Here is a 26637-nt window from a genome sequence, read left to right as displayed (position 1 = left end):
GTGTGTGTGTGTGAGCTTTTTTTTTTTTTTTATTGTCCTAATGTAATATAGCAATATAGCATTAATAACATAGCAAAAATAATAGCTCAAATATTATATTGTTGTTGTTTTTTGTTGTTGTTGAGTATTGTCCTAATATAATATGACAATATAATACTAATAATATACCATAAATAATAAGGGTCAGTTATTATATTATATTATATTGTATTTTATTTTGAATATTGTCTTAATATATTAATATAGCAATATAATGCTAATAATATACCAAAAAAAGGTCAAATATTATCCCAGAATTCTTTTATTTTAAAATATCTTCTTAAACAGAATGATCTTGGCTGATATCAATATGGTCATCAGTGTATTTTGCATACCTAGGACCTCCCTAATGTTCAAATTTCTTTGAATGACTGAACTGTTACATATCCCCCCTCATTTATCCACAGACACATTCCATAAGCCAGAGGAGGGCGGTGCTCGGGCGACGGCAACGCTTTGACACGCTTCTCGCTGAGCACAAGAGCAAAGCGCGCGACAAGGAGCTGCAGTTCAGGTTGGACCCTTCACACCCAGCACCCCCTCTCAGGGACCCTCACCCTCCCCCCTCCCGCATCTCACAAGACCCTCACCCAGTCTCCCATGGCAATGGCACTGCCGATGCCACTAAGCCTTTGCCCCACAGCAAACCCAAACCTCATAATTCTGGGCTTCCACGGTGAGTTGCTTCCTCCTGCCCCACTATTTAATCTAAACCGGCTTCCTTTTGATTGATTAGCCAAATTTGTTATAGACCTCCAGTTGTTCTTTTTTTTCGGGTGGTTGACAATGAAAGCAAATGTTAGGGTGCTTTTTTGTGTCTTCAGACTCAACAGCAGTAACTCTCACAGTGGAGGAGACCCAGCCATGGCCCACGACCAGGCCCACCATTCTCACCCAGCCCCTTTTGGCACAGAGACCAGCCGCCTCTCCAGTGACGAGGGGGAGAACGAGGAGAGAGAGGAGGGCACAGAGAAACTGGACTGCCATTATTCAGGTTACCACCCACGACCAGCTGCTGTAAGTATTAGAAACCTTGTGATCTTAAAGTATTAGGGATTTTTTTTTCTTTTTGAAGTAGTGAATTTCTCAAACTGAAGTGCCTGTTTAGAAAGTCACTTGCATTTTGAATCACTAAGCTGTTTTAAAACAAGTTTAAATGAATATCCAGGGCCTTATTTGAATCCAATTTTGTGTTGAGCCAGCCTCTTTAAAATATGTTTGAGTCAACCTTGATCTAAGAATGTTTAGTACAAAGTACCAATGTGCAATTCCTTTTCTGCCTCTCATCAGTTCTGCACTTTTGGAAGTCGATTGTACGGTAGAGGTTGTTATGCGTTCGACCGGCGCTGGGATCAAGTACGGTGTGCTCTCACCACCATGTTGGACAAGCATGTCAACTCACAATTGTGGAAGTAAGTGTGTTGAGACCCTTCCCACTTCTCCATTTCTCCATTAAACACAATCCTTATTATGATTTCTTGCATTTACTTTGTAGGAAAATCCCTCTAGCGTTAGAGAACTCGGCAACAACACCGACAACCTCTCACCGGACAAGCACAAACTCCCATTCTTCCTCATCCTCCTCCATTTCTGCAGGGTTTCTCAGCTTGTCCTCACCACCGCCTTATGACAGCAAGCCAGTCCTGTCATATGGCACCACCCTGAACGCCCGCTCTTCTCCACAAGCCTCCGCCACTGAGCAGCCCGCCTACAGTGGCACTTCTAGACAAGTGTCAGCCTCATCACCCCAGATGCCTTCAGCCCACTCGTCCTCGCTACCCTCGTTGGGCTCCAATCGACCCCTTAAATCCCGATCTGGTACAAAGTCCTTTAAGGCTCGGGAGCCATCCTCCAGCCTAAGTAACTCTATCATCAAGGGCAGTACTAACAGCAGTGCTAGCATCAGCGGTAGTCTCAGTTCAGGCAAGAAGCGGAAAAATAGTTCCCTGCTTACCACCCATAGCACTTACACCTCTGACTCTTTCTCATCCTCATCTTTTAAGAAGAACTGTGCGGTAAACTCGGGCAGCCTTGGCAGCGCCTACCACACCTCGCTTGCCTCCACCCCCTCTTCATCTTCATCGTCATCAACGTTGTCGTCATCCCACAGCGGGGTTTACAGCGTGGGGGTGAATTGCACCCCAGGCAGGGCCAACTCTTTGAGCTTGAGGCAGGAGTCGACAGGACGTGGCCCTCCCTCAGGCAGCCCAGCCGAGTCCATTAAACGCATGAGCGTAGTGATGAACAGCAGTGACTCCACCCTCTCCCTCGGGCCATTTGTTCACCAGAGCAGCGATCATCATGCAGATTCACGTCTGGAAGCCAAAAGGAGGAAGGGCTCACCTGGCTCTAGTAGCCTTAACAGCACAGGTGCATAAACCTTGTTTTTTACTTTCATTTCAGTTTTGATCTATATTCTGTTTCATTTCAGTTAGTTTTAATCTGGTTTCTGTTTAATCATATTTTGGTTTCAGTTCAGTTTGTTTAATTTCAGTTTAGTAATCAGTACTCTGTCATTTTAGTATTAATCCAGGTTCTTTTTCATTTCAGTTTAGTTTTAAATGCAGTTTTTATTCATTTCAGTTTTTTTGTTTTTTTTTTACATTTTGGATTCAAATGAGTTTATGTTTGATAAAGTTTCTGTTTACTTTTCAAGTTTTAATCCAGATTTCTGTATGTCATTTAAGTATTAATCCAGTTTCTGTTTCATTCCAGTTTTAATTTGGTTTCTGTTTTAATTTTAAATTTAGTTTTAATCCCATTATGTTTAATCTCAGTTTAGTTTTGATCTGGTTTCTGTGTCATTTCACATTAGTATATCAATCCCGTTTCTTTTTCATTTTTTAGTTTTCATCCAGTTTCTATTTCAGTTCATTTTAGTATTAATTCAGTTTCTGTTTTATTACAGGTAGATTTAATTTGGTTTCTGTTTTATTTCAGTTTACTTTAGTGTTAATCCAGTTTTAGATTCAAATTAATTTATTTGATCCGGTTTCTTTTTAGTTTTTATCCAGACTGTCTAATGCCTTTTTAGTATTTATCCATTTTCTATTTAATTTCAGTTAATTTAATTTTGCTCTCTGCTTCATTTCAGTTTAGTCTCAATCAAAATTTCTATTTCTTATCAATTTGGCTTCAGTCATTTTTTCCATTGTGTCTAATGTCATTTTAGTAATATTCTATTTTTTATTTCTATTATATTTCAATTTAGTTGTGATCTGGTTTCTGTGTCATTTCACATTAGTATCAACCCCATTTCGGTTTCATCTTAGTTTAGTTTTGATCTAGTTTCTATTTCACTTCATTTTAGTATTAATCCAGTTTCTGTTTCCTTCCAGTTAGATTTAATTTGGTTTCTGATTTATTTCAGTTTAGTTTTAATCCCGTTATTTTTAATCTGATTTTAGTTTTGATCCAATTTCTGTTTCACTTTGGTGTTAATTCAGTTTTAGATTCAAATTTTCTTTGATCTGGTTTTTGTTTAGTTTTAATCCAGACTGTCTAATGCCTTTTTAGTTTTTATCCATTTTCTATTTTATTTCAGTTAATTTAATTTAGCCGTTTCATTTCAGTTTAGTTTCAATCAAAATTTCTATTTCATCTCAAATTGGCTTAAATCCTTTTTTTCATTGTCTAATGTCTTTTTAGTAATAATCTAGTTTCTATTTCTATTCTATTTCTGTTCAGTTGTGACATTTCACATTAGTATCAATTCTGTTTCATCTTGGTTTAGTTTTGTTCCCGTTTTTATTTTACTTCATTTTAGTATTAATCCAGTTTCTGAATCATTTCAGTTTTACTTTGATCGGTTGCTTTTTCATTTCAGGTTACAATTTTGCTATTGTTTCATTTCAGTTTAGTTCTATTCAAGTTTTTTTTTACACTTCACTACTCTTCAAAGTTTACTTCAAAATTGAACAGAGATCATACAGAACTGTCAGACTGATCAATCTCACTTTTTTCTGCATTCACATCGTTATATAAAGTCCTAAAACACTATGATCCCAAAATCGCTTGTAGACTTGACATTATTATATGCCGTTTGCTTGATTTCATAGTGCTGTCTCTTATTCAGATTTTGTAATGACTTTGACAGTGTCTGGAGCAGGAGGGGGAGGAGGACAAGGTCCTGGCAGGACCAAAATGGCCAAGTCTCCATCAATCAACAACATCCACAGCAAGCACGCTCGCTCTATACCTGGACCACCAGGGCTCCCTAACAATTCACACATACATCAGGTTAGTTTGTTTTCCTTCCTCGTTTTTAGTTTAGAATGTAATATCAGTGTCTCTTTCCTCTTAGACATTACATTTCCGTACTTGTGCGTGTGTTTCCCACAGCCAAAGGCTCGTCCCTGACACAGGTGAGGAGGCTCTGAGCATGCTGAGCAGTAGGCTGGACCCAGAGCTCCCTCAGCCCCCTCATGTCACTCTGCACGAGGCCTTCTTTTTCTCTTACTCTTCCCACAATCCTCAGGGTGGAATGCACACTGGGTGGCCCATTGATGTCCTTCGTGAGGATTTCCTCCCAAAGCCATGCAGGGGCACTCTCCGGGGATAGGATAATAAGCCAGAGAGATATAGTTCTTCTGTCGGAGGTTATAATGAATCTATACAATGCACCATTGGGTACAAAGCCTGCTTCGTAGATCATGAGCTGCCCAGCCTGAGCACTTGCAGTACTTGGAAGGTACAGATTTGGGCTGGTGTGTAGCCTCGCCAACACTACCAAGCATAGGAGGGATGTGTGACGTGAACAAGATGAGTTGCTTTACCGATATCCTTCGGTATGTTAGCTTGAAGGTGTGGACATACGAGAACATACTGGACATACTGGAAACTGTAATCCTACTCAGCCTTGGAGGAAGTGTACAGGAGAGGAACATCCCTAAAGTAGACACAGTGTCAACTTAAGTTAGTCATACACATGATCTCTCACTGGAAGGCTGTATTAGATTGAGCTACACTCACTGCAGATAGACATGACAGGAGTGGAGTTTCAACATGAGCAACCTAAACTTAAAGATTATGCAAACTAGACTTTTTTTTTTAGACCACATTTTGTTTACAGGTTAGCAAATGTATAGCAAACAGAACAAAATATTTATCGTATACCATTTTCCATTTATTTTTGAAAAGTTTTCATTTAGATTTGATTTTTATTTCAAGGGGATTTTTTTTTCTTTACTTATTTCAGAGAAGCTAAAAGAGAGTTATTTTAGGCTGATTTATTGCAATTACTTTTTTTTTACAAAAAAATCCAACCCCAAATCAAACTCTGAACACCTTGCATTAGCTAAAGCACTGGTTTTTTTTTTTTTTAGAATTTTTTTTTACTGAATCCTGAGCAACAGTCGTCTCTTGAAACTCCAGAAAACACTGTAATCCTCTTAAAAACCATGCCTTGGACAACACAGATATTTTAGGTACATTAAGGGCTTGATTCAGTGAACCTTTTAGCACATGCAAAAATTGCTCCAGTCGGAGCAAAATGAGAGACGGCAGGTGACGTTTCACCTCCTCCAGTTACCCATCGTAGCACTAAAGAAGCATGTGCTGAAATCTTAATGTACTAAAATCTGCAGTCTCGCTCAAATGATTGTAGGAGAGTTTCCTGGTGAAGATGTCTTAGGCATGGTATCGTTATGTGCCGTTTCAATCTCAGAAAGGGGCTCGTGGCTAAATGACGTTGAGCCATAGACCAACATGACAGACACACTATCATCTCAGCAATGGAGTAGACATCTACACGACTCCCAATACTGTGAGACACATAAACAGTAGTCTGGCCAGCACCATCTCATCCAATAACCACTACCTTATACTGCGACTGAACGTTCCTGCATTGATCCCACACAAGCTTTTGTTCTTTGTGACCCTAAAGAGGTTAGTAGCTAGACATTCTGATTTAAATCTGTCAACTTAAACGCAATAGATCCTTCTTTGGCTCATTAATCTTCATAAGAGATCTTGAGGTGGATTTTGTTGTGTAAGTTGGGGCTTTAAAACTCCTGTAAATTACTGAACTCCACTGATGTCAGTCAGCAATGGTTGCTGAGAAGTAGAGCATGTTTTTTTTTTTTCTTGTGTATTTTTTCCCTTCGGCTTTTTCGTACACGAAACCGAATTCAAATATTGAAGTATCCCTATTTCAGAATACATATTTTGTTAAAGTATTTTGAATTGTACATATGGAGATGTATTTTTGCACAGGCATTTTCGTAAACGATTTTTGGTATAATTGAGATCATTATTATTTATTTAGTAAATGGAAACATTCTAAGATTATTAGAAGTGGTTCACTGCCAAGCCGATAATGCAATACGCCACTCTATCTGAACACAGCTTCTTGTTAGTCGCACGCCGAGTTCCCCCAGACAGTTGTTGCCACAGTAGTGGGAAACCATCCACCGTATACTATATTGTTTTCTAGGTGTCAATAGTGCTTCTTATCCCTCGTGATGCCTCCCCATCTCGAACCAAGAGATCAGAGAATGTGATCAAAATGGCCCGTTTAACTGTGCAAAAGTTTTCTGGCTGGCTGATGTATTTTCTAGGACTTTTCTAACTGGGTGAGGGAACAAAACCGTTGTACAGTGCAAAATGTGCACCACTGTTGCCAAACGTTGTAATTGGATACACTGCTTTTTAATAATTCATTTGCTTTTAACGCTGACAAAAAAAAAAAAAGTGCCTGAATTAGTTTCTCATCAACTGTTGTTAAGGCAGAGCTTTTTATTTCATGTATTCTTTTCACAGTACTTGAATGTTATTTAAGGGTTTAAAAACGTTTTAAACCTGCCTAGGAATCTCACACGTCGCCCTTTTCCCCTTCAAGTAGAGCGGTAACTCTGATTGATGAAATGCATGGCAGAGGAGTAACACTTACTTGACAATGACATGAGAAAAGCTTCTTATCTGTCTCTTGTATTCTTTTATGACTACTTTTGATAGAAATTTTCAAAGCGAGGGGGATAGATATTTTTGTGGCTAAGTCTGTGATTTCAACCAATGTTTTAGGCAGATAAATGTACTGTTTACCTTGAAATTGTAACTCCACTGTTTTCAGATGTTGAAAGCTTTGTGAAGATGTTTGATTAAAAACCACAGATCTGGAATGTGAATCGAAGATGATAAACACAGTTTGCTTTTTGGGGAAGAAGCCTCTTATACAATTCTGTACAAGTGTGTATATTTTGATTTTTTTTTTTCTGTCCATCTCTCGGACATAGTAACGGTAATGAGGAGCAAACAACCAGTCTTGCTTCATCTCCTGTTCCACTCGAGCTACAGAAGAGAAACAGATGGAAACTCTGACCAAAACATTTTAAACAATAGCAGACTTAGAGAAGTACATTCAATAAACGTTGCAAATAAATAGCAACATAGCTTACAACATTAATCTTAAAACAGAGAGTGGCTAGTTAAGCAATAACAGTTTCCTCAATTGCTCTTTAAAGTCTGCTGTGCCAATATTTCACTTACCTAATGACTGAAAGAATACAGAATAACGGCACTCGTAGAGAGAGAAGAGGTACTGACGGACAGCAGGTAAACTGTGCAACACCTCCAAAATCTCAGCACCCTTAATTACCTGAGAGAAGACAAGAGATTTGATCATTTCATGCATTAAGCTATTTATTACTATTAAGAATCAATTGTTTTTATTAGGTCCATTTTTTTTGGCAATATAACATATACAGGAAGTCCTTTCCTAGCAGACAACTTTTTGTGTTGCTCTCGATAAGAGTGTCTGCAAAATGCATTAAATATAAACTTGTAGATATGATTCAATAAAGCAGGAGTTTTCAAACTGTGGTCCTGCAGCCTTAAAGGAACACTCCACTATTTTTGAAAATAGGCTTATTTTCCAACTCCCCTAGAGTTAAATAGTTGAGTTTTACCGTTTTCGAATCCATTCAGCCGATCTCCGGGTGTAGCGGTAGCACTTTTAGCTTAGCTTAGCATAGATCATTAAATCTAATTAGACCGTTAGCATCTCGCTCAAAAATGACCAAAGAGTTTCTATATTTTTCCTATTTAAAACTTGACTCTTCTGTAGTTACATCGTCTGCTGGGATTGTAACCCCTTTTCCAGAACTCCAATCACCAATGCAAATACCCCCGTTACTGTAAAACACAGGAAATGTGGGATTTTTTGTTCAGGAGTTCTCCACACATCTGTGCTCCCATGTGTGCCGGGGCAGATGTCAAAATTCCTCAGACCCTTTGGGAATAGTTTGCACTCCGATGAAAATAACCAGTCTGCACCGGTTTACTCTGCTCTGATTTCAAAAGCAAACTAACTGAGCAAATCTGCAGTCAAGACTCATAGTTTATACAGTATCAGTCAGGAAAACTTTTGAGGTGGATGTTTATAATGTGTCTTGATATTTGTCAGGCAAGTTCTTGGAGTATGAGTGGAGGCAGCAGAGGTGTGTGTGTGTGTGTGTGTGTGTGTGTGTCTGTCAGTTCCACGGGGCTGGTGTTGAGGCAAGTGTGCTTCCCAAAGGGCTGCTGAGCAGAGCTATTCCCGCCCACTTCCTCAACACTTGCCACATTGTCACCGGGCTCCATGAAGGGGAGATGAGCCAACAAACGACTCAAGCTGAATTCCTCACAGCTGGCACTAGAGAGCTCTTAGCCAAGAGACTTCAGCATTACTAGCCACCTTTTGTTTCTGGTTTTTGGTTGTGATGAATTCAATAAAACGTAGATAAGCTGTGTGATTTCGTCAAAGTTTGCCAGTTATTTATTTGAATATAGACCATTCTTTTATAAACTGGTTTTAATTGGCAAAATTTTGTTTAGTAGCCTTTTTAGAAATCATTTTTAGTCTAGATTTGTATTTGTGTGTTTTCCCTTATGGTGCAGCATCTGTTGTTCTGTCCTCCAGGGCTCCATCTAGAAAACCCGAAAACGCCTTAAAGGAACACTCCACTATTTTTGAAAATAGGCTTATTTTCCAACTCCCCTAGAGTTAAATAGTTGAGTTTTACCGTTTTCGAATCCATTCAGCCGATCTCCGGGTGTAGCGGTAGCACTTTTAGCTTAGCTTAGCATAGATCATTAAATCTAATTAGACCGTTAGCATCTCGCTCAAAAATGACCAAAGAGTTTCTATATTTCTCCTATTTAAAACTTGACTCTTCTGTAGTTACATTGTTTACTAAAAGTTGCAATGACACAATGATATTACACAGTGCCTGAAAATAGGCTAACTTCCGTCAACATAACCAACGTGACCACCTGCTTGCATAGGGAGCGTGCTGGGGACTATTTTCACGCACTGCGCAATATCATTGTGCCTGCTGCACCCATGGTACGGCAGCAAAGTTCCTTGATTCTAAGCTACAGCTAAAAGTGCTGCCGCCAGACCCGGAGATCGGCTGAATGGATTCGAAAACGGTAAAACTCAACTGTTTAACTCTAGGGGAGTTGGAAAATGAGCCTATTTTCAAAAATAGTGGAGTGTTCCTTTAAGGTGGTGATAGAAGGTAAATGAGGAGACAATGAAGGCTCAGGAAACCTTTGTAGGTGTTTTGAGTTGATTAGCTGATTGGCATGTCACCATGTTCTAATTTGTTGAGATAGTGAATTGGTGGGTTTTTGTTAAATGTGAGCCAAAATCATCACAATTAAAAGAACCAAAGACTTAAACTACTTCAGTCTGTGTGCATTGAATTTATTTAATACACGAGTTTCACAATTTGAGTTGAATTACTGAAATAAATGAACTTTTCCACGACATTCTAATTTACTGAGATGCACCTGTATATTTAGGTCTGTCAAAGTTAACTTTTTAATGATGTTTTAACAATGATTTTGAAAACATTTAGACATATTCCTGTTTCATTGTGCTTTCTAATGACTGGTCTAAAATCATGACATTAACAATGATTATTTAATTCAATTGATCTCTAATTTTTTTAATTAAAAGGATAGTTCACCTTCAGTTGCTGGTACCCATTGACTTGCATAGTGTTTTTTTTTTCCATGTAAGTCAATGGGAACCAGCAACTGAAGGTGAACTGTCCCTTTAAGAATTTATTTCTTAATTTTTTTAATTTTGAAGGCATGATTTTTATTATTATTATTTTTCTTTTCATATTTTTAAAGAGGTCTCTCATGTAGGGTTGGGTACCGTTCACATTTTAACCGCTTCCTGAATTTCGGTACCTTTTTTTCGGTACTTTACTCTCTGTGTAATTACAAAAACATTTATTTCAGTGAAAAAATAAGTCCAAAAGGCTCAATTTCAACATTTTGAACAATAGGGCCCTACACATTTTTCTTTCTTTCTTTCTTTTTTACCCAACTCGTCATTCTTTCTTTTTAGTTTATAATCCCACACTTCTGGCTTTTTTTCCCAGAATTGACAAACTCGCAATTGTTGACTTGAATATAGTTATAAAGTCCGAACTAGGAGATATAAACTTGCATTAGCAAGAAAAAAAGTCAGAATTGTGAGATAAAATAGGTAAATGTTATGTCAAATGTTATAGGTTACAGAAGTGAGTACACACCCCTCGTCCAAAATTGGCGAATTCCGTGGCATTCCGCGCTATAGAGTAAATCACGTTTTTATGAATGGACTCCATGATTCCGTCCGCGTTTTCGCAGAAACCGTATAGCCCTTTAAATGTAACCACACTTCAGAACATTTCGGCTTGCCCTGTGTGTTGTTTGAACGAGTCACATCACAGGGTCTCTTTCTCTCTCTGTAGCATATGCGCCCAGATGCGTTCTCAGGTACCGAAATGTGGCACCGATTGATTTAACGTGAATCGGTACTCGGTAGTACCGACGCAATTCGGTCGGTACCCTTAAAAGTACCGAGTTCGGTACCCAACCCTACTCTTTATATTGTGTGCAAAACTTTTTAGGATTCTTTGATGAATAGAAAGTACAGCAATTAATTTAAATCTTATCTTTACTGTCACTTTTGATCAATTTTATGTATCCTTATTGAATAAGAGAATAAATTTCTTTCCAAAAAAAACAAACATCTAACATCAAACCTTTGAAAGGTATTGTACATATACTGTTTTTTTAGGCTAGATCTCACCTTCTCTCTCAGGTCCGGCCTCTTGAGTGCGATCATACACACATACACCGTGTACGTGACGAACGTCTTGTAGTCCATAAGCTCATATGAGGTGAATGTAGAGACCGTATCCAGAAAGAGCTCCGCTGCCTGCTTGAAATCCCGAATGGCCACGCAATAGAGGCCCTGATACACCTTCAGGCGATTCCTCCGGTCCCAGTCACCGCCTTCTTCAATCAAACTGTTCATACATGCAGAGTTCAAGTGTCAGGCCGACATTCGAGGGTGACATGCATTTGTTAAATAAACAAGTCTGTACCCTATACTGTACCTTTTGGCTTTCTCAGTGTTGCGGGTGATGAGGTCATTGTCCATATAAAACAGGCCAATCCTCAGCAGGTAAAAAACAATATCTAAGCGATGACCAAGAGCAACAGTCTTGTCATAGGTCTTCCTGAAAGCGGTCAGGGCCCCTTCCTAAATGAAAGACAGAAATATTATCAATGGATATAATGATAAAATATATGTGTAAGAAGCTAAACAGATAAAAAGCAGAAAATCAAATATATAGACGTATGTAACCAAACTTAAAAATATATATCGTCATTCAAAAGTTTGGGGTTTTTTCTGGTGTCAAATGAAATGAATACTTAATTCAGGAAACATTAAATTAAATCAAACAAATGCTGTTCTTTAGAACTTTCTATACATCAAAGAAACCTGTAAAAAAATCTGTAACATGGTTTCCACAACATATTAAGCATTAGAAATATTAATTGTTTTCAACATCGATAATAAATTTCTTGAGCATCAAATCAGCATATTAAAATGATTTTTTAAGGATCATGTGACACTGAAGACTGGAGTAACACAGAACACAGAAATAAAACTTCTTTCACAATATATTAAAATAGACGTATTTCACAATATTACTGTTTTACTGTATTGTTAACAAATAAATGCAGTCTTGGTGAGCATAAGAGACTTCTTTCAAAAACATTTCGGCACATGATTTATTATTTAGCGTGACAGCGAATGTATGGTTTGAATTCCCACCTTGTCACCGATGCGTATGAGATATTCAGCTTTGGCCATCATGGCATCTCTGATCTCACTCTCTCCCTGGTTCTTCTCAGCATCTTCCAAAACATCATCCAGCCTTTTCAGTTCATCCTCATTTGCTTTCTTCATCTTACTCAACAGATCCGTGTCCACCTGCCATTTCAGCTCTTTACACAGGGCTTCATAGTACGGGGCCATATCTACAAAACACAATCACAACGTTACATCTGAGGTGTTTCACTTAGATCTAATTCTGAGTAAGTATCATTAGATATGAGAGAAACAGTGATCTGACAAGTACATACATGATGGATGGGTGATTACACAATATAGCGTTTTGTTGGCCAACATTAATGATTTAATAGCAGGTTTCCATTGTGACTACCTACTTCATATAGTGTGAATACACACTGCTATTGGAGGTTATTGCCATCACAAATGTGTTACTACAGTGATTAAAAATTAACATATTTTTGTAATCTAGACTCTACGGTTTGTGTCAATACATTATATTACTTTCAAGCAGTGTTGGGTGTAACTAATTACTAAGTAATTAGTTACTATAATTTAATTTCTTTTCCCTTGAAAAAGTAAGGGATTACTCTTATTTTTTCTGTAATTTAATTTCAGTTACTTCTTATGTAATTGAATTTAATGTGCGTATAGACTGTAGAACATTTATACACAATACAATAGTGGATTTAACATCAAAATTTAAAGTCTAACCTTAAAATGCATGCTTTTTATGTACCCTTCTCACTTTAAATACTTTGGTGAGTTAATAAGAATATTGGCAACACTTTAGTGTCCAATTCTCACTATTAACTTGTTTGTTATTACCATGAATATTACTGGAATATTGGCTGTTTATTATTAATTAAAAAGCACATATTAATGTCTTGTTCCGCAAGACCTTATTGTAAATCCTTAATCCTACCCAAATCTTAAACTTTACAACTACTTTACTAAGTATTAATAAGCAGTAAGCAGGAGTATTTTGAGGCAAAAGTCATAGTTAATAGTTAGTTAATAGTGAGAATTTGACGCTAATCTAAAGTGTGACCAGAATTATGTAGTTACGTGAAAGAATTAAAAGTATTAAAAATCATTGTATCATTAACTTGTCGAGGTTGATATAGGATTTAGAAAGCAATTAATAATAAGTAATTAACTACTTTTTGGAGAGAGTGATTTGTACAGTAATCTAATTACACTGTTGAAGATGTAATTAGTAACTAGTAATTAATTACATTTTTAGAGTAACTTACCCAACACTGCTCTCAAGAATAAACGTAAACTGTGACAACGGTCCCTGGTTTACACTATATTAAAATAAAGCAATTAAGAAAACTAACAATGGACATTCAAGTGCCAGAAGACGAAATGTGTAACGTTAGATGAAAACAACCAAACACATTAGCGGCTAATGAGCTAGTGTGCTACTTGGTTTAGCCTGTCAGCTAACTAAACCTCAAGAGGCAGGGAAATTACAAAGCTCGTGCATATAACGTTCATGCAGTGGTACAGAAAGGTAGACATATAACTTATCTGCTAAACGAGCAGCATGTGTGAGTGAATGAACTCACTGTTGAGTTTGATGGCGTCCATCAGCTCGCTCCTCACTTTAGCATCCTGTCTGTGATCATTCAGAGCCAGCGAAAACTTCAGCTGAGCTATCCTCAGATTGGGGTTTTTAGGTAAACCCTCTTCCTCCAGGTTTTCCAAAGGCATATTTGCAGAGTTAAAAGAGATTCAGAGAAGGACGGGAGTCTAGGTTTTGAATCGGAGTGACAACGATGACTACGGGGAAATCTAAACAAAAAAAATGTGTAAATTCACTTCCTCTTGCTCGAGACAACGACGCAGGGAAAAGACAGTCTAACAAAGTCAAACAACGTAACAAAAATAATAACACTGCCCTCATCTGGTTGTATGTTATATTGGGGTTTTCAGGATTTTCAATCTTTTATGCCACGGACCCCAAAAATTATCATCCTAAAATTTCAAAGACAGCTAGCCTATATATATATAGTAACAGTATTCTTCATCAAAGAAAAGTTATATTTTAAAAGTTACATTGAGCACCAAAAATAACTGACAACAACTTATAAGCATCAAAGCAGCATATTAGAATGATTTCTGAAGGATCATGTGACACTGAAGACTGAACATTCACCTTTGCTATCACAGGAATACATTACATTTTAAAATATATTATATTAAACATTTATTTTGAATTGTATAATATTCAGCAATGTTTACTGTATTTTTGATCAAATAAACGCAGTCTAGGAGAACTAGAGACCTCTTTCAAAAACATGTTTTAAAAAAAATAATTATTCCAAACTTTTAATTTCATGCCACAATTTATGTTTGATTGACAGCCTATATTCTTGAAAGACCCAGTTCAAACTGTGAAAAATTAATACTAGGAAAATCACTTTATTACATTTTTATCTATTCAATACAGTAGGCTACTTAATTTTTTCAATACAGTAAGTTTTTTATTTATTTGTTTCTTTCTGTCTATATTAATTTAGGCTACTTACATCAAATTGATATTATTTTAATCAGGTATTTTTTATTCAATTAAAATGTCTTTTTATCAAATGTATTTACACAAAATGATAGTTTCAAAAACATTTAAAATAAAACATTTTTTAAATCTGGACAAATGCAGATAAATAGATAAATAGATAGCAAGCTTTTAGAAGACAAAATGTGACGAGTCATTCCGGTGTCAAAAATTACTCAAAATGCCTAACAGAGATGACACTGTATTTATTGGAGAGAAGCAGTGGTACTTCATGGACACAAGAAGATAGGCTACAAGCAGATAAACATGAATATATATACAATATAGCCTATATTCTTGAAAGACCCAGTTCAAACTGTGAAAAATTAATACTAGGAAAATCACTTTATTACATTTTTATCTATTCAATACAGTAGGCTACTTAATTTTTTCAATACAGTAAGTTTTTTATTTATTTGTTTCTTTCTGTCTATATTAATTTAGGCTACTTACATCAAATTGATATTATTTTAATCAGGTATTTTTTATTCAATTAAAATGTCTTTTTATCAAATGTATTTACACAAAATGATAGTTTCAAAAACATTTAAAATAAAACATTTTTTAAATCTGGACAAATGCAGATAAATAGATAAATAGATAGCAAGCTTTTAGAAGACAAAATGTGACGAGTCATTCCGGTGTCAAAAATTACTCAAAATGCCTAACAGAGATGACACTGTATTTATTGGAGAGAAGCAGTGGTGCTTCATGGACACAAGAAGGAAAGCATGAAGAGCGTGTTGCAGGAACTGGTAGGAACATGTTATTTAAATATATTGCCAGATCTTTAAAATTAGATGAAATCTGAATTATTATAGAAGAATTAAAGATGTTGTCTCATTATATTTCAACAAAATAGCCATAATGGTAAAGCTAAGTATATTGCTGGATAATATGTCTCTGTAAAATAGCCCATTTATTTTCTTTATATCTTTTAACCAAGCGCAGAGTTAAACTCTTAACCAAAGTTTACTCATTCACTTAAAATAGGCTACGGCTCTGTGTCATTCTAGAACAAGAGAAACCCCCTCTGTGCTGGTTTTATAGTTTAATGTGAAATATCAAAAATATTGACTTGAAATGTTAAATATGTAGTAAATGAACAGTGTGACTGTAATTTCAGGTTGGGGGGAAAGCACTTATCTTTATCATTGTGCTGGGAGTGGGAGGATCTTTTCAAAATGGATTTCATCTCTCAGCAATAAGCTCTCCATCTCCAGTGCGCACTTGAATTTGTATTTATTCTTTTCCTGTTATTATTTTAAGAAAGCAGGGTATATTATTTTAAGGTGTCCTTGCTATAGTGTAATTGTACATATATGTACTGAGTAACACTCTTAAAGGGGTCATATGATGCGCTGTTACACCAAATACACAAAATAATGATCTTTAAAAAAGCATCATATGACCCCTTTAAAAGGGCTTTCGCAGCTATGCCATAGAGGCACATTTGTGGTTTCCCAAAGAACCCTGAAAGAACCTTTTTTTTTTTCAAGTGTGAAGAATATTTCGGTAATCTAAAGAAACTTTTTTCCACTATAAATAACCTTTTGTGCAATCAAAAGGTTCAGTGGATGTTAAATGTTCTTCATAGAAGCTAATAAAGAACCTTTATTATTAAGAGTGTACTTTACTGTAGAGTTAGGGTTTTGTTTAGTTAATTGTAATTATGCAAAATTTACTGTTACTATTACTATAGTAAGTACATGTAACATATATAACAAGGACACTGTAAAATAAAGTGTTACCAGAAGGCCATTTAAGTATCAGTTCAGTATCATACTTAAAATCTAGGTATGAATCAATCCATGACGATTTGTCTCCAATCTGTTATCTGTTTTCCCACAGTACATTCAGAGCTTTATTAACAGCAGCTGGACGTATCACTACGGGGATGTTCCAGGAGAGAAGACTGTCACCTTTATCTGGTCTACTGTGGTGGCTCTGTACGCTTTTGGAGGTCTCATTGGCTCCATTACTGTCAGATACTTTACCAGTCACCTGGGAAGGTTAATCTCACCCATCCTCATCTGCTTTCCCTATTCTTCCTTTTAATGTTTTCACAACAAAAATGGATGTTCATTTACTGTATAAGTTCTTCTTGCAGAAAAGGAGCCATGCTGTTGAATAGTGCTATAGCAGTTGTGGCCACAGTAATCATGTACATTAGCAAACCTACACACTCCTTTGAATTGATACTTGTAGCACGCTTCCTATTTGGATTCGGAGCAGGTATGTGCATTAGACTGTAAATAAATTATATATAAAAGATGTGATTATATATATATATATATATAAGATGTGATTTGCTCTTTGTTCAAAGGGTTGGGTTTGAATGTACATACCATCTACCTTGGTGAGAGTTCACCGAAAAAAATCAGAGGCATGGTGACAGTCACAGCCACTACCTTTATGTCCCTTGGTAAACTATTAGGACAATTTGCTGGCCTCAGGTAATAATTAAGTATTAAAGCTTGGGCATTGAATTGATTGGACATCTGAATCAAGCTTGCAGTCAATTATATGAAAAGGGCAGGTTTAAGCATACAGACCCAAAAAAAGCCTGTCTTTCACTAGGAGAGCTGAGTTCTTTGATTAAGAATTACAAGGTCAAAAAATAAAATAAAAATGTTTACACTATTATCATTAACATGCCTTAGATAAATACACCACCAGTCAAAAGTTTAGTCAAAAGTCTCTCTTATTAAAATGTCTAATAACAAAGATTTCCTATTATTATCAATGTTGAAAACTGGTGCTTAATATTTTTGTGGAAACCGTGATTAAATTACCGTTTAAATGTTTGGGGTAAGATATTTTTAAAAAGTAATACTTTATAGCAGGGACATATTAAATTGACCAAAGTGATAGTAAAGACATTTATAATATTACAAAATATTTATGTTTTAATTAAATGCTGTTCTTTTAACTTAGCAGCATATTAGAATGATTTCTGAAGGATCATGTGACACTGAAGACTGAACATTCACCTTTGCTATCACAGGAATACATTACATTTTAAAATATATTACATTAAACATTTATTTTGAATTGTATAATATTCCGCAATGTTTACTGTATTTTTGATCAAATAAATGCAGTCTTGGAGAACTAGAGCCCTCTTTCAAAAACATAAAAAAAAAAAAATTATTCCAAACTTTTAATTCAATGCCACCATTTATGTTTGATTGATCTGTCTTTAATAGATCTGGCTTCAGGAAAGGAATCTTTTGATACTCAATATTTCTTTGAATTGAGCTAAGTTTCTAATTTTATTCACAGGGAAATTCTTGGCCGTGAAGAGTGCTGGAACATTCTTCTATGCATCCCAGCGTTTTTTTGTGTGGTCCAGCTGGCAATCTTGCCATTCTTCCCTGATGCTCCACGATATATTCTGATAGAGAAAGGCAACACTCAACAGTGCAGAAAAGGTGCATTACATTTACAGTAACTGATCAACCTCTGTATGTCATTGCAAACGTCTTTTGTGTTAAATCACGTATTCATGTTTTGATCGGCAGCACTGCAGTGTCTGTGGGGACCAGGCGATTATAAGTTGGAGATAGAGGAGATGTTAGCAGAACAGGCAGTCATTGGAGAGGAGCACAACAAGAGTGTGCTGGATCTGCTGAGAGACAAGCACCTGCACTGGCAGGTCCTTTCCATGCTGGTCATAAACGGATGCATCCAGTTCAGCGGCATCTCTGCTGTAAATCATTTAGCATTTATTGTCAATACACCAAATAATGCTTCTAAATAGAAATGTGTCTTATGTCATTGTGTTGTCAAAAAGTATCTAAGACATCCTTACAGAACAACCTATATACTAAATATTGTGATCTTCTACCCTTCTTGCTCACAGATCACCGTCTTCTCTTTCAACATCTTTTTGGAAGCGGGTATTCCAGTGGACAAGATCCGTTATGTCACTCTGGGAATCGGAGCATCAGAAGTCCTCATCTCCATAACCTGTGTAAGTAAGCTCCAGAGAGGCGCACATTAAAGGCAGGGTATGTGATTTTTCAAAAACACTTTAGAAAACTGATTCGGGCCGGTAGACATGGTGTAACATTGGTTTTGCTTTGTTTCACAGAACTAATCGTTGCCTGAGTTGCGTACATATATGTGGGGCGGAGCTATCAAAATAGGGGCAAGACCCTTTTGGGGTAGGGGCGTGTTTGTTTTGGTGATTTCAAATATCAACATTGGCTACCAGAAATCACTTACTCTGCCTTTAAAGTGTGTAATCTGAAATCAAACTGGCATAATTTGTGGTGGAGGAATCATAAATCATCTATGGGGCCCGTGTGTGCATTTGTGTTTGTGTGCATGTGTAGGGGCTGTTTATTGAGAGTGTGGGGAGGAGAGCCTTGATGTGGCGAGGGTTTGGGGGAATGTCGGCCATTATGGCATTAATCACTGTCACCCTGTACCTAAAGGTGAGTCTCTATAATTTAACAGCTCACAGCGATCAAAAAACAGAACTTTATTACCTTATCTCTGTTTCGTCTCCAGGACTACAGCTCTGTGATTCCATACACTACTGTCATCCTCATTTTCCTGTTCTTTATTTTCTATGGGGGAGGCCCAGGTAAACTATTGAAATATTTATACAACATTTAGTTTCAATCCTCAAATCTGATTGGTCACATGGCATTCCAAAAGCAACAATAACAGTACTGTATATAAGGGGCTGTGCACACAAAACGCTTTTTTGAATTTCATTTTCATTGTTTTCTATGTAAATATGTGGTATAAGAACGTTTCACCATTGCGCATGTTATTTTGCAGCTTCTCATGCACAACACGCCTTTATAGAAACAAAGCATATATAGCAAAGCTGTATAAGCAATACTGCTCTTGCAATCATGCTGCTGTGTTCAAAACAACAGTATTCTACAACATTTATATTGCTTATGATAAGCACATACTACATTCATTATAAACTGACTAGCCAGTGCCAACAACTCAAACCAGTTTGATCTGAACAGCTGGAGTAGCCCCATCACTCATCAATGAGATCTTCATCCAGTCATACCGCCCGGCTGCATTTGTGTTTGTCGGCTTTCTGCGCTGGTTGGGATTCACAATGCTTGGATTCATCTTCCCATTCCTTATTGTAAGTCCAGCACCATACCAATACCATAAAAAACATGTGGGTCGTTCCGTCTCAACTCAACCAGTGGTCCCTGGCCCAAATTTTTGATTTTGTCCAAAATTTTTTTAAGAAAGATAAACATGTATTGTGAAGAAAGCCAAACTAGTAAATGCCATGGAAGTATATTTACGGAGTAATCCACTATTTTGTAGAGGGGGGCCAAGATAGCAATTTTCACCTTAGACAAAATTACCGGGGATAAAAATGACTTTAGAAAGATGGCAGCATCATTATTTTATTTTTACATAGAGATAGGTCTAATAGTAAATTTGTTGACTTTAGCAGTTTTTGTTGTTTTTCAAGTTATTTCTCCAAAGTTTGCATGGCTGTAACTCAAGATGTACAGTATTAAAGATATCTTAATGCCCATTTAGATTTTGGGTCTTAACAAACTTTTCTTTGGGCATCTTCATTATTCTTCAGACAATCCTTTTCAAATACAATAAGCATCAGTTGTATGCAAACATTTGGTTTTCGACCACAACAATCTGGACATGGAGCCGCATTGAGATCCCCATATCTATGGGAATGAACTACACAGGGCCTTGAAAATGATGACTCCAAAAGAAAAGTTGATTAAGAATCAGAATCTAAAATCTTACTGAGATATCTTTAATACTTAAAGATACAGACATGCAAACATTGGAAAAATAATATTTATTGCAATTGTTTTGATAGAGGGAAACAACATTACTTGTTTTTCAGACACTCCTCTTTAAAAGAAAATATATATAATCTGTATGCAAAGTGACACACATTCGGTTTTTGACCACTGAATACAGCATGTACACAGTTTCAAAAATTACCCCTGGAGCCATATTGAGATTCAAACATCTCTGAAATTGAACCATAGGCCCTTAAAAATGAAGATGCCAAAAGGAAAGTTTGTTAAGGCCCAAAATCTAACAAAGAACATTAAGATATCTTTAATACTTCTTGAGTTACAGGCATGAAAACTTGAAAAAAACTGAAAAGTGCTTTTTCCCATTTTCAAACTGTCACCACTGGCATATAATGCAATAAATATTACAGTGTCAACAGATTTTACTAATAGACCTACCAATCTCTGTGCAAAAATAAAATGATGCTGTCATCTTTCTGAAGTCGTTTTACTACCCTGTAACTTGGCTCTGAATATCACGTGAAAATTGCCATTTTGACCCCTGTCCACAAAATAGTGAATTACTCAGTAAATATACATTCATGACTTTTTGGCTTTCTTCAGAAAAAATATTGACAAAATCAAAAATTTGAGCTGGGGACGTTTCTGAAATTTGGTTGATTTGAGACCCACATGTCTTCAAATATAAAGCAATGTTTGTGGATTCAGCCACTTTTAAACTTTAATGACGGTAAAATATATAGTGAGCCTGTTCTCCACAAATGCAGCATCAGTAAATGTCATTGCTATTAGATGGTTCATTATTGGTTTATGTAATAAGCTTTTGCCAGCATACAGTGATTACGACTGTATTGTGAATCTCTCAGAGTTTTTCTTCTCTTTATTTTATACTGTCATAAAATACCAACTAAAATACAGAATAATTATTTTATGTGTGCCCTATTATATGTCTTCATTTTGAACAATGTGTAATACCAGGCTTTCAGCACACCTTTTCACTGCTCCAATGAAACTGCTCTGCAGTCTGTCGTCTCACTTTAACAAAGGGCCACGTTCTCATCCATGTTTCTGCAGGCCGCTCTGAAGTCTCTGAGCTTTGTTCTCTTCTCCTGCGTTTGTCTGATAGCCGCTCTCTACGTCTTCTTCATCCTTCCTGAAACAAAAGGCAAAACTCTCCTTGAGATTTCCCAAGAGTTTGAGAACATCAGAGCATGTGGATCCTCCACAGAAGATGCCTTGTGCTTAGAGACCAAGCTGTAAAGTATACTGATGTAAATGTGGACTGGCACAAGAAATATTAAATTATCATATTTATCAACATTATATTTATAAGGACAGACTGCTTGGGTTTATTTAGCAATAATGGCCAGATGATGGTACATTATCCTACATAATATAACAATAAATAAATAAATGCACTTGAAATATTGATTTAAGTTATTTTGTGAGAAGAAAAAGACAGCTGTTGAGAAAACCAGTAGCCATAAGGGTCAATATATTTTAGTGACCAAAGAGCTGTTTACCAAAGACACTATACTAGACTATTTTTTTGTTGGATGAATAAATGTGAAATACGAAACTTATTCTGTTATTTGATCTGCATGTTCTCTTATTTACACTCTAAAAAATGCTGGGTTAAATATAACCCAGTACTGGGTTAAAAAGGGACAACCCCAGCATTTGGGTTCAAAACAACCCAATAGCTGGGTTTGTCCCTTTTTAACCCAGCATTTTTTAGAGTGTAAGAGACGTTTCACAGGTTTAAAAAAAAAAACTGGCCAATTTTTTGCTTCATTTATTTTCACTACCACTGGACCTCTTTATTCTTGTTTTTTTTTTCTTTCTTTCTCAGTGACTGAACAATGTCTAACTACATTACGTAATGTCTGAAGTAACCCATGCTTATTTCTTACATGACCTGCTAGTTGTTCATTAACTAGCTAAAGTTAATAAAGCATTTTTTTTTGTTTTTGTCCAGATCTTTGCGCCGATTTACAGTCTGGATGAGTCAAAGCTAGTTGCCGAAACTCAAAGCCAGTCTGCAGATTTGATTTGACAGATTTCAGTGAAAACTGTGTCGTGTCTGATAAACACAGACTTTAATTTTTTTTCGCTTCAGACCATATTTCCATCCAGTTAAAGGAAATCAAACATGTTTGACATTTCGAGCCGTTTTTAGAGCTCATATTGTTTTGATTTGTCACGCGTCTCCTAGCAATGTGACGTGTTTCTGCTTGAGTTTGTTGTTTTCAGAATCACCTGAAATTCTGGTAGTGTGTGATCCTCAATCCTCAGGATTTGATGTCCTGTTTTTCTCAGTAATTTACAAAGTCAGCAAGTGATGCCTAGTGTTCTGAAATCTGTCAGAATAAAAATCATGTAGTGTATTCCAGCCCTAAGCAAACATTATAATGGCATTGTAAGCTCTGCAAGATTGCCTTCATTCCATTTCTATCATAATGCAAATAGTTGAACTATTAAGTAAGGTTGACCCTACTGAATCAGCCCACCCATGTTATTGCGCAGGGGCTTTGGGGTTGTAGAACCCCGTGAAGGTTGAGCTCAGGGAATTTCTGTCTTATCAGTCCCTGACAGGCTGTATGGGGCTTCCTAACCTCATTAGCAGTTTAATAGGTACTGTGTGAACTTCACAGACCAATAATGATTGACATAACTAGATGCTTTATCACCGCCTCAGCTGCTTCACAGGATTAACTGGAGGATTAATTTAACTTACTATCAATGATTATGGACATCCCACAACACCCAAAGTATATCATATCAGTTTCCTAATGGGAATGACCTAATTTTAGTTAGAAACTAGGAGATTCAAATGTGCTACAGGCACAGGCTTGAACAGAACCTCATAGGCCCAAGTATTATTTTGACAACTTTTAGTAAACTGAATTCATAGTGAATACATTACTAGCAGCAAAACTAATGGTAGATATTAGGAATAATATCACATGTATATATTATGTATTTGTGTGTTTCTTTAGCTTTTGTTTGATAGAAAGAGCTAGATAAATTAATAAATTAAATGAAAAAAAAAAAAGGTTTGTTTATTTTATTTGTTGTTTAGATTGTCAGTTTTAAACATGTAATAATTCATATTATCGGTTTTATATTTGTTTTTGTTTTTTTGCATTCTCATATTTTAAGATTGAAATACTGGGTCTAGGGTAAAACAATGAAATATACATTAATTTGAAAGTAGCAAAAATAAATGAATAGGCTAATGTATGGGTTTCCAAGACCCATTTTTTTGTGACTTTCATATGAAATCTGTTTTAATAAAACATCGAACCTGCAATATAAAGTTAAAGAATCATCCCTATATATATATATATACACGTATATAAATAATTTCATTTTAAATTATGGGACAATACTTTTAACTGCCAATGGATGGCGCTGTTTATTCACTGCAGAATTACCGTAAAGCAGGCTGCGGTGTGATTAGCTTTTAATAAGAAGATTTGTTCATCTGCAAATTCATACAACACAATACAACGCTACACTGGAAGCACGTTTCTTTATTGTCAATTAAGCTTTTACATAAAACAAATATTTTACGAGAATGTTAACTATATAGCTGTCAGTAATGTTTCTTTTAAATGTACTTGAGTGAAACTGACTAGGCCTACTTTATTATGATTATTTTCTGACCTATCTATACCGTGACTTTTATACTACAATTTACAAAAAATGTAGTCTCCCATTATTTGAAGCGGACTCATTTTTGTCTAATGAAATGCTTTGCCGTTAATGCAGTTCTTCTGGTTTTTTCACATTATTTGGATAGAAGGGGTTAAAATATAGGCGACTCCACTGTATGTGCAAATCTCAGCTGTGTGCTGTTCTAGTCCATTGTGCTGTTGGTTTTTGCTAATACAGTAAGTGGAATGAGTTATATACACCACCATTCATAAGTTTGGGGTCATACGATTGTTTTCATGTGTTTTTAAGAAGTCTCTTTCACTCATCAAGGCTGCATTTATTTAGACAAAAATGCAGTAAATCACTAATAATGTGAAATATTACAATTCAAAATAACTTTTTTTTTATTTGAATATATTTTCAAAATGAATTTATTCTGTGATGGCAAAGCTTTTTAACGATAGTACTTTTTTCAAAGGATCTCCTTTGAGACAACCTAAAGTTAACATTAAAGCATTAGTAATCACCTCTCAATCACAATGCCAATGTCATGATCTCATGAAAAACACATTATGTTCACTGCAATGTGACACCAGTCCTCTCAGTCCTCTGGATATGGATTTTGTTCATTCTGAGTGCCCTTGGCTTAAGTGGTGGACAATTCTAAAAGAGCTAAAATGCATTAAGGGCTGAACACACTGATAATAGCTGAACGGCATACTGACACGGCACTGTGCGTTAACAAAGTAGCCTAATTTGTCCTCCACTCATATTGCTGCCAATCCGCAAAGGCAAATGATATAATGGTATGGAATCTGTGAAGAGACGGTCAGTTAATATAATTAGCTTCATTAAAATTCCTGCAGCTTGTTATTAATGTTCAGGTGCCGTCCTGTCGAGTGTATAACTGAAATCGATCATTAATCTAGAGAAGCAGATGCACTCAGACTTTGACATCACAAGGTTAATGTGCAAAGCAAATATTCATCATGACCCAGTCAACGCTCACAATATACCAAGTCACTTTCACCTTTTAAAACACCCATCTGAACTATAACACATGCAGTACAAAGTATACATTAGGGCTGGATGATATATCTAAAAATTATAATATAAAAAATATAAATACATGTACATTTGTATACATTTAGATATGACAATATTGTTACAAAGTACATAAAAATACCATTTTGAATTTAGAAAATGTAAAATTCAATGCAAATAATGAGCTGATTTAATATGGATCGTCAACATGTCCCAGTAAATGAGCGTTAGCATGTGTGTAAGTGCACAGATGGGCATGTTTCAGTAAGGTCATTAATGTCTGCAGAATGACTGGGGCTGCAGCTGGAAATCATGGGGCCTTTGGCACTATGGGATTATCTCCTATGTGTGAGTAAGAAATGAATGTCTCTATGAATGTTAAACAGTCCTGAGACCTCCTGATCCGAGGATTATGAGCTCTGAATAGCTCCATTTAGCTGCGGTAGCATCACAGTGTAGACATGTGGTGTTCATTGTAATGGATTTGTGTGTTGTCATTGTGTCCAAATAGCACAGGTTGCTGTATGGGCATTTCTGAATGGAAACAATCAGAGCAGAATGGATTTGATTTGAACTGAGTGTATTGTATCTGTAGGTAATACGTGTTGTATCATGGCTCATTGTTTTTGATAATACATTCGCGCTATTTCAAATTAGTTACATGCATGATGGCTTCCTGAGCATGGATATATATATATATGTGTGTGTTTTGGAATATCTGACTGAAATGATAACACCCTCAAGGGGTTTGATGTCATATTTTTGGCATACAACTCGTAACATCCAGCTGGTGACATGAGAATCTCATTAATGCATAAAATCATGCAGACGGAAATTAAAGCGCCATGTTCATCTCCTGAATGAACAACAAATCCCAAAACTTATACAAAGATGGGCTTTGAATTATAATCATGTATGTTTCTCAGAACATAAAAAACCATTGAATCTACATAAAATCAATGTCTCTGGCAGCTCCACCCCCATCATTGATGATCTAACATCTTTTTCTAACATAACATATTCTTGCTGTCTGAGTTCAGTCATCACCAAGTTAGTCAGGTCACATATTTCTCTGATAAATAGGCACTTGCAAAAAAAAATCACTTTTGCCTGCCATGGTAACCATAGCAACAGCAGGCAGCTCAAGCACTTTTCATTCTTTATGGAACAGTGACTAAACATACTGTCAATATGTATCACTCTATTATAAAATTACATATCACAAAAAACCTGGAATGGAAATTTCCCCTATTCTATTTTCTAAATGCATGTTATAGATCTTATACTCAACAATTCATCCATTAATAGGTTCAATTTCTTAAAACATTTTTTTTAACTGCATATGGCATATGCAATCAAAATCAAGTTGTAACTGGACCTCTCTCCGGTGATGTATGCAAGACTTATTCATTTTATCTCCAATCAAG

The 26637-nt window shown here is 36.2% G+C and overlaps 3 protein-coding genes across 4 annotated transcripts in view; 2 read left to right on the top strand and 1 right to left on the bottom strand.

The window, feature by feature from the left end:
* Positions 1–5119, top strand: part of LOC107728624 (ataxin-7-like) — a 33959-nt gene extending 28840 nt beyond the window's left edge. For both annotated transcript variants that reach the window (XM_016538876.1, XM_016538877.1), the window contains 6 exons: positions 447–715; positions 864–1056; positions 1330–1451; positions 1535–2409; positions 4136–4278; positions 4381–5119. In XM_016538876.1, coding sequence (XP_016394362.1) covers positions 447–715; positions 864–1056; positions 1330–1451; positions 1535–2409; positions 4136–4278; positions 4381–4398 — 1620 coding nt within the window. In that variant the 3' untranslated portion in view covers positions 4399–5119. The remainder of the gene's footprint in view (positions 1–446; positions 716–863; positions 1057–1329; positions 1452–1534; positions 2410–4135; positions 4279–4380) is intronic.
* On the bottom strand, positions 4467–14016 carry LOC107728597 (26S proteasome non-ATPase regulatory subunit 6-like). Its single transcript, XM_016538824.1, has 7 exons — positions 13735–14016; positions 12143–12348; positions 11418–11563; positions 11108–11327; positions 7525–7633; positions 7223–7326; positions 4467–4649 (listed from the first exon to the last, which is right to left on the bottom strand). The coding sequence occupies exons 1-7, from the start codon at positions 13877–13879 to the stop codon at positions 4467–4469; spliced, it is 1113 nt and encodes a 370-aa protein (XP_016394310.1). The 5' UTR covers positions 13880–14016.
* A 1438-nt stretch (positions 14017–15454) lies between these two features.
* LOC107728625 (solute carrier family 2, facilitated glucose transporter member 9-like) lies at positions 15455–21766 on the top strand. The gene is made up of 12 exons (XM_016538878.1): positions 15455–15478; positions 15850–15945; positions 16575–16735; positions 16834–16958; positions 17050–17179; positions 18009–18157; positions 18248–18435; positions 18589–18699; positions 19064–19165; positions 19242–19317; positions 19718–19845; positions 21581–21766. Exons 1-12 carry the CDS (start codon positions 15455–15457, stop codon positions 21764–21766), a joined length of 1476 nt encoding a protein of 491 aa, XP_016394364.1.
* The last annotated feature ends 4871 nt before the right edge of the window (positions 21767–26637 follow it).

This window comes from Sinocyclocheilus rhinocerous, unplaced genomic scaffold, assembly GCF_001515625.1.
Source record: "Sinocyclocheilus rhinocerous isolate Xijiao unplaced genomic scaffold, SAMN03320098_v1.1 scaffold757, whole genome shotgun sequence".
In the NCBI taxonomy this organism is placed as follows: domain Eukaryota; kingdom Metazoa; phylum Chordata; class Actinopteri; order Cypriniformes; family Cyprinidae; genus Sinocyclocheilus; species Sinocyclocheilus rhinocerous.
Note: the sequence above shows the minus strand (reverse complement) of the source record. Positions and strands in the feature narration are given on the sequence as shown.

What these genes read in the sequence shown, in the direction of transcription:
- LOC107728597 (XM_016538824.1), bottom strand. Translation starts at nt 13,879, where the DNA reads ATGCCTTTGGAAAACCTGGAGGAAGAGGGTTTACCTAAAAACCCCAAT. An exon ending in GGACGCCATCAAACTCAACA is followed by an intron (nt 12,349 to 13,734) that starts GTGAGTTCATTC and finishes TGTGTTTTGTAG; the next exon opens with ATATGGCCCCGTACTATGAA. An exon ending in TGTATTCTTTCAGTCATTAG is followed by an intron (nt 7,327 to 7,524) that starts GTAAGTGAAATA and finishes TCTCTTCTGTAG; the next exon opens with CTCGAGTGGAACAGGAGATG.
- LOC107728625 (XM_016538878.1), top strand. Translation starts at nt 15,455, where the DNA reads ATGAAGAGCGTGTTGCAGGAACTG. An exon ending in CCTATTTGGATTCGGAGCAG is followed by an intron (nt 16,959 to 17,049) that starts GTATGTGCATTA and finishes CTTTGTTCAAAG; the next exon opens with GGTTGGGTTTGAATGTACAT. An exon ending in TCCTCATCTCCATAACCTGT is followed by an intron (nt 18,700 to 19,063) that starts GTAAGTAAGCTC and finishes GTGCATGTGTAG; the next exon opens with GGGCTGTTTATTGAGAGTGT.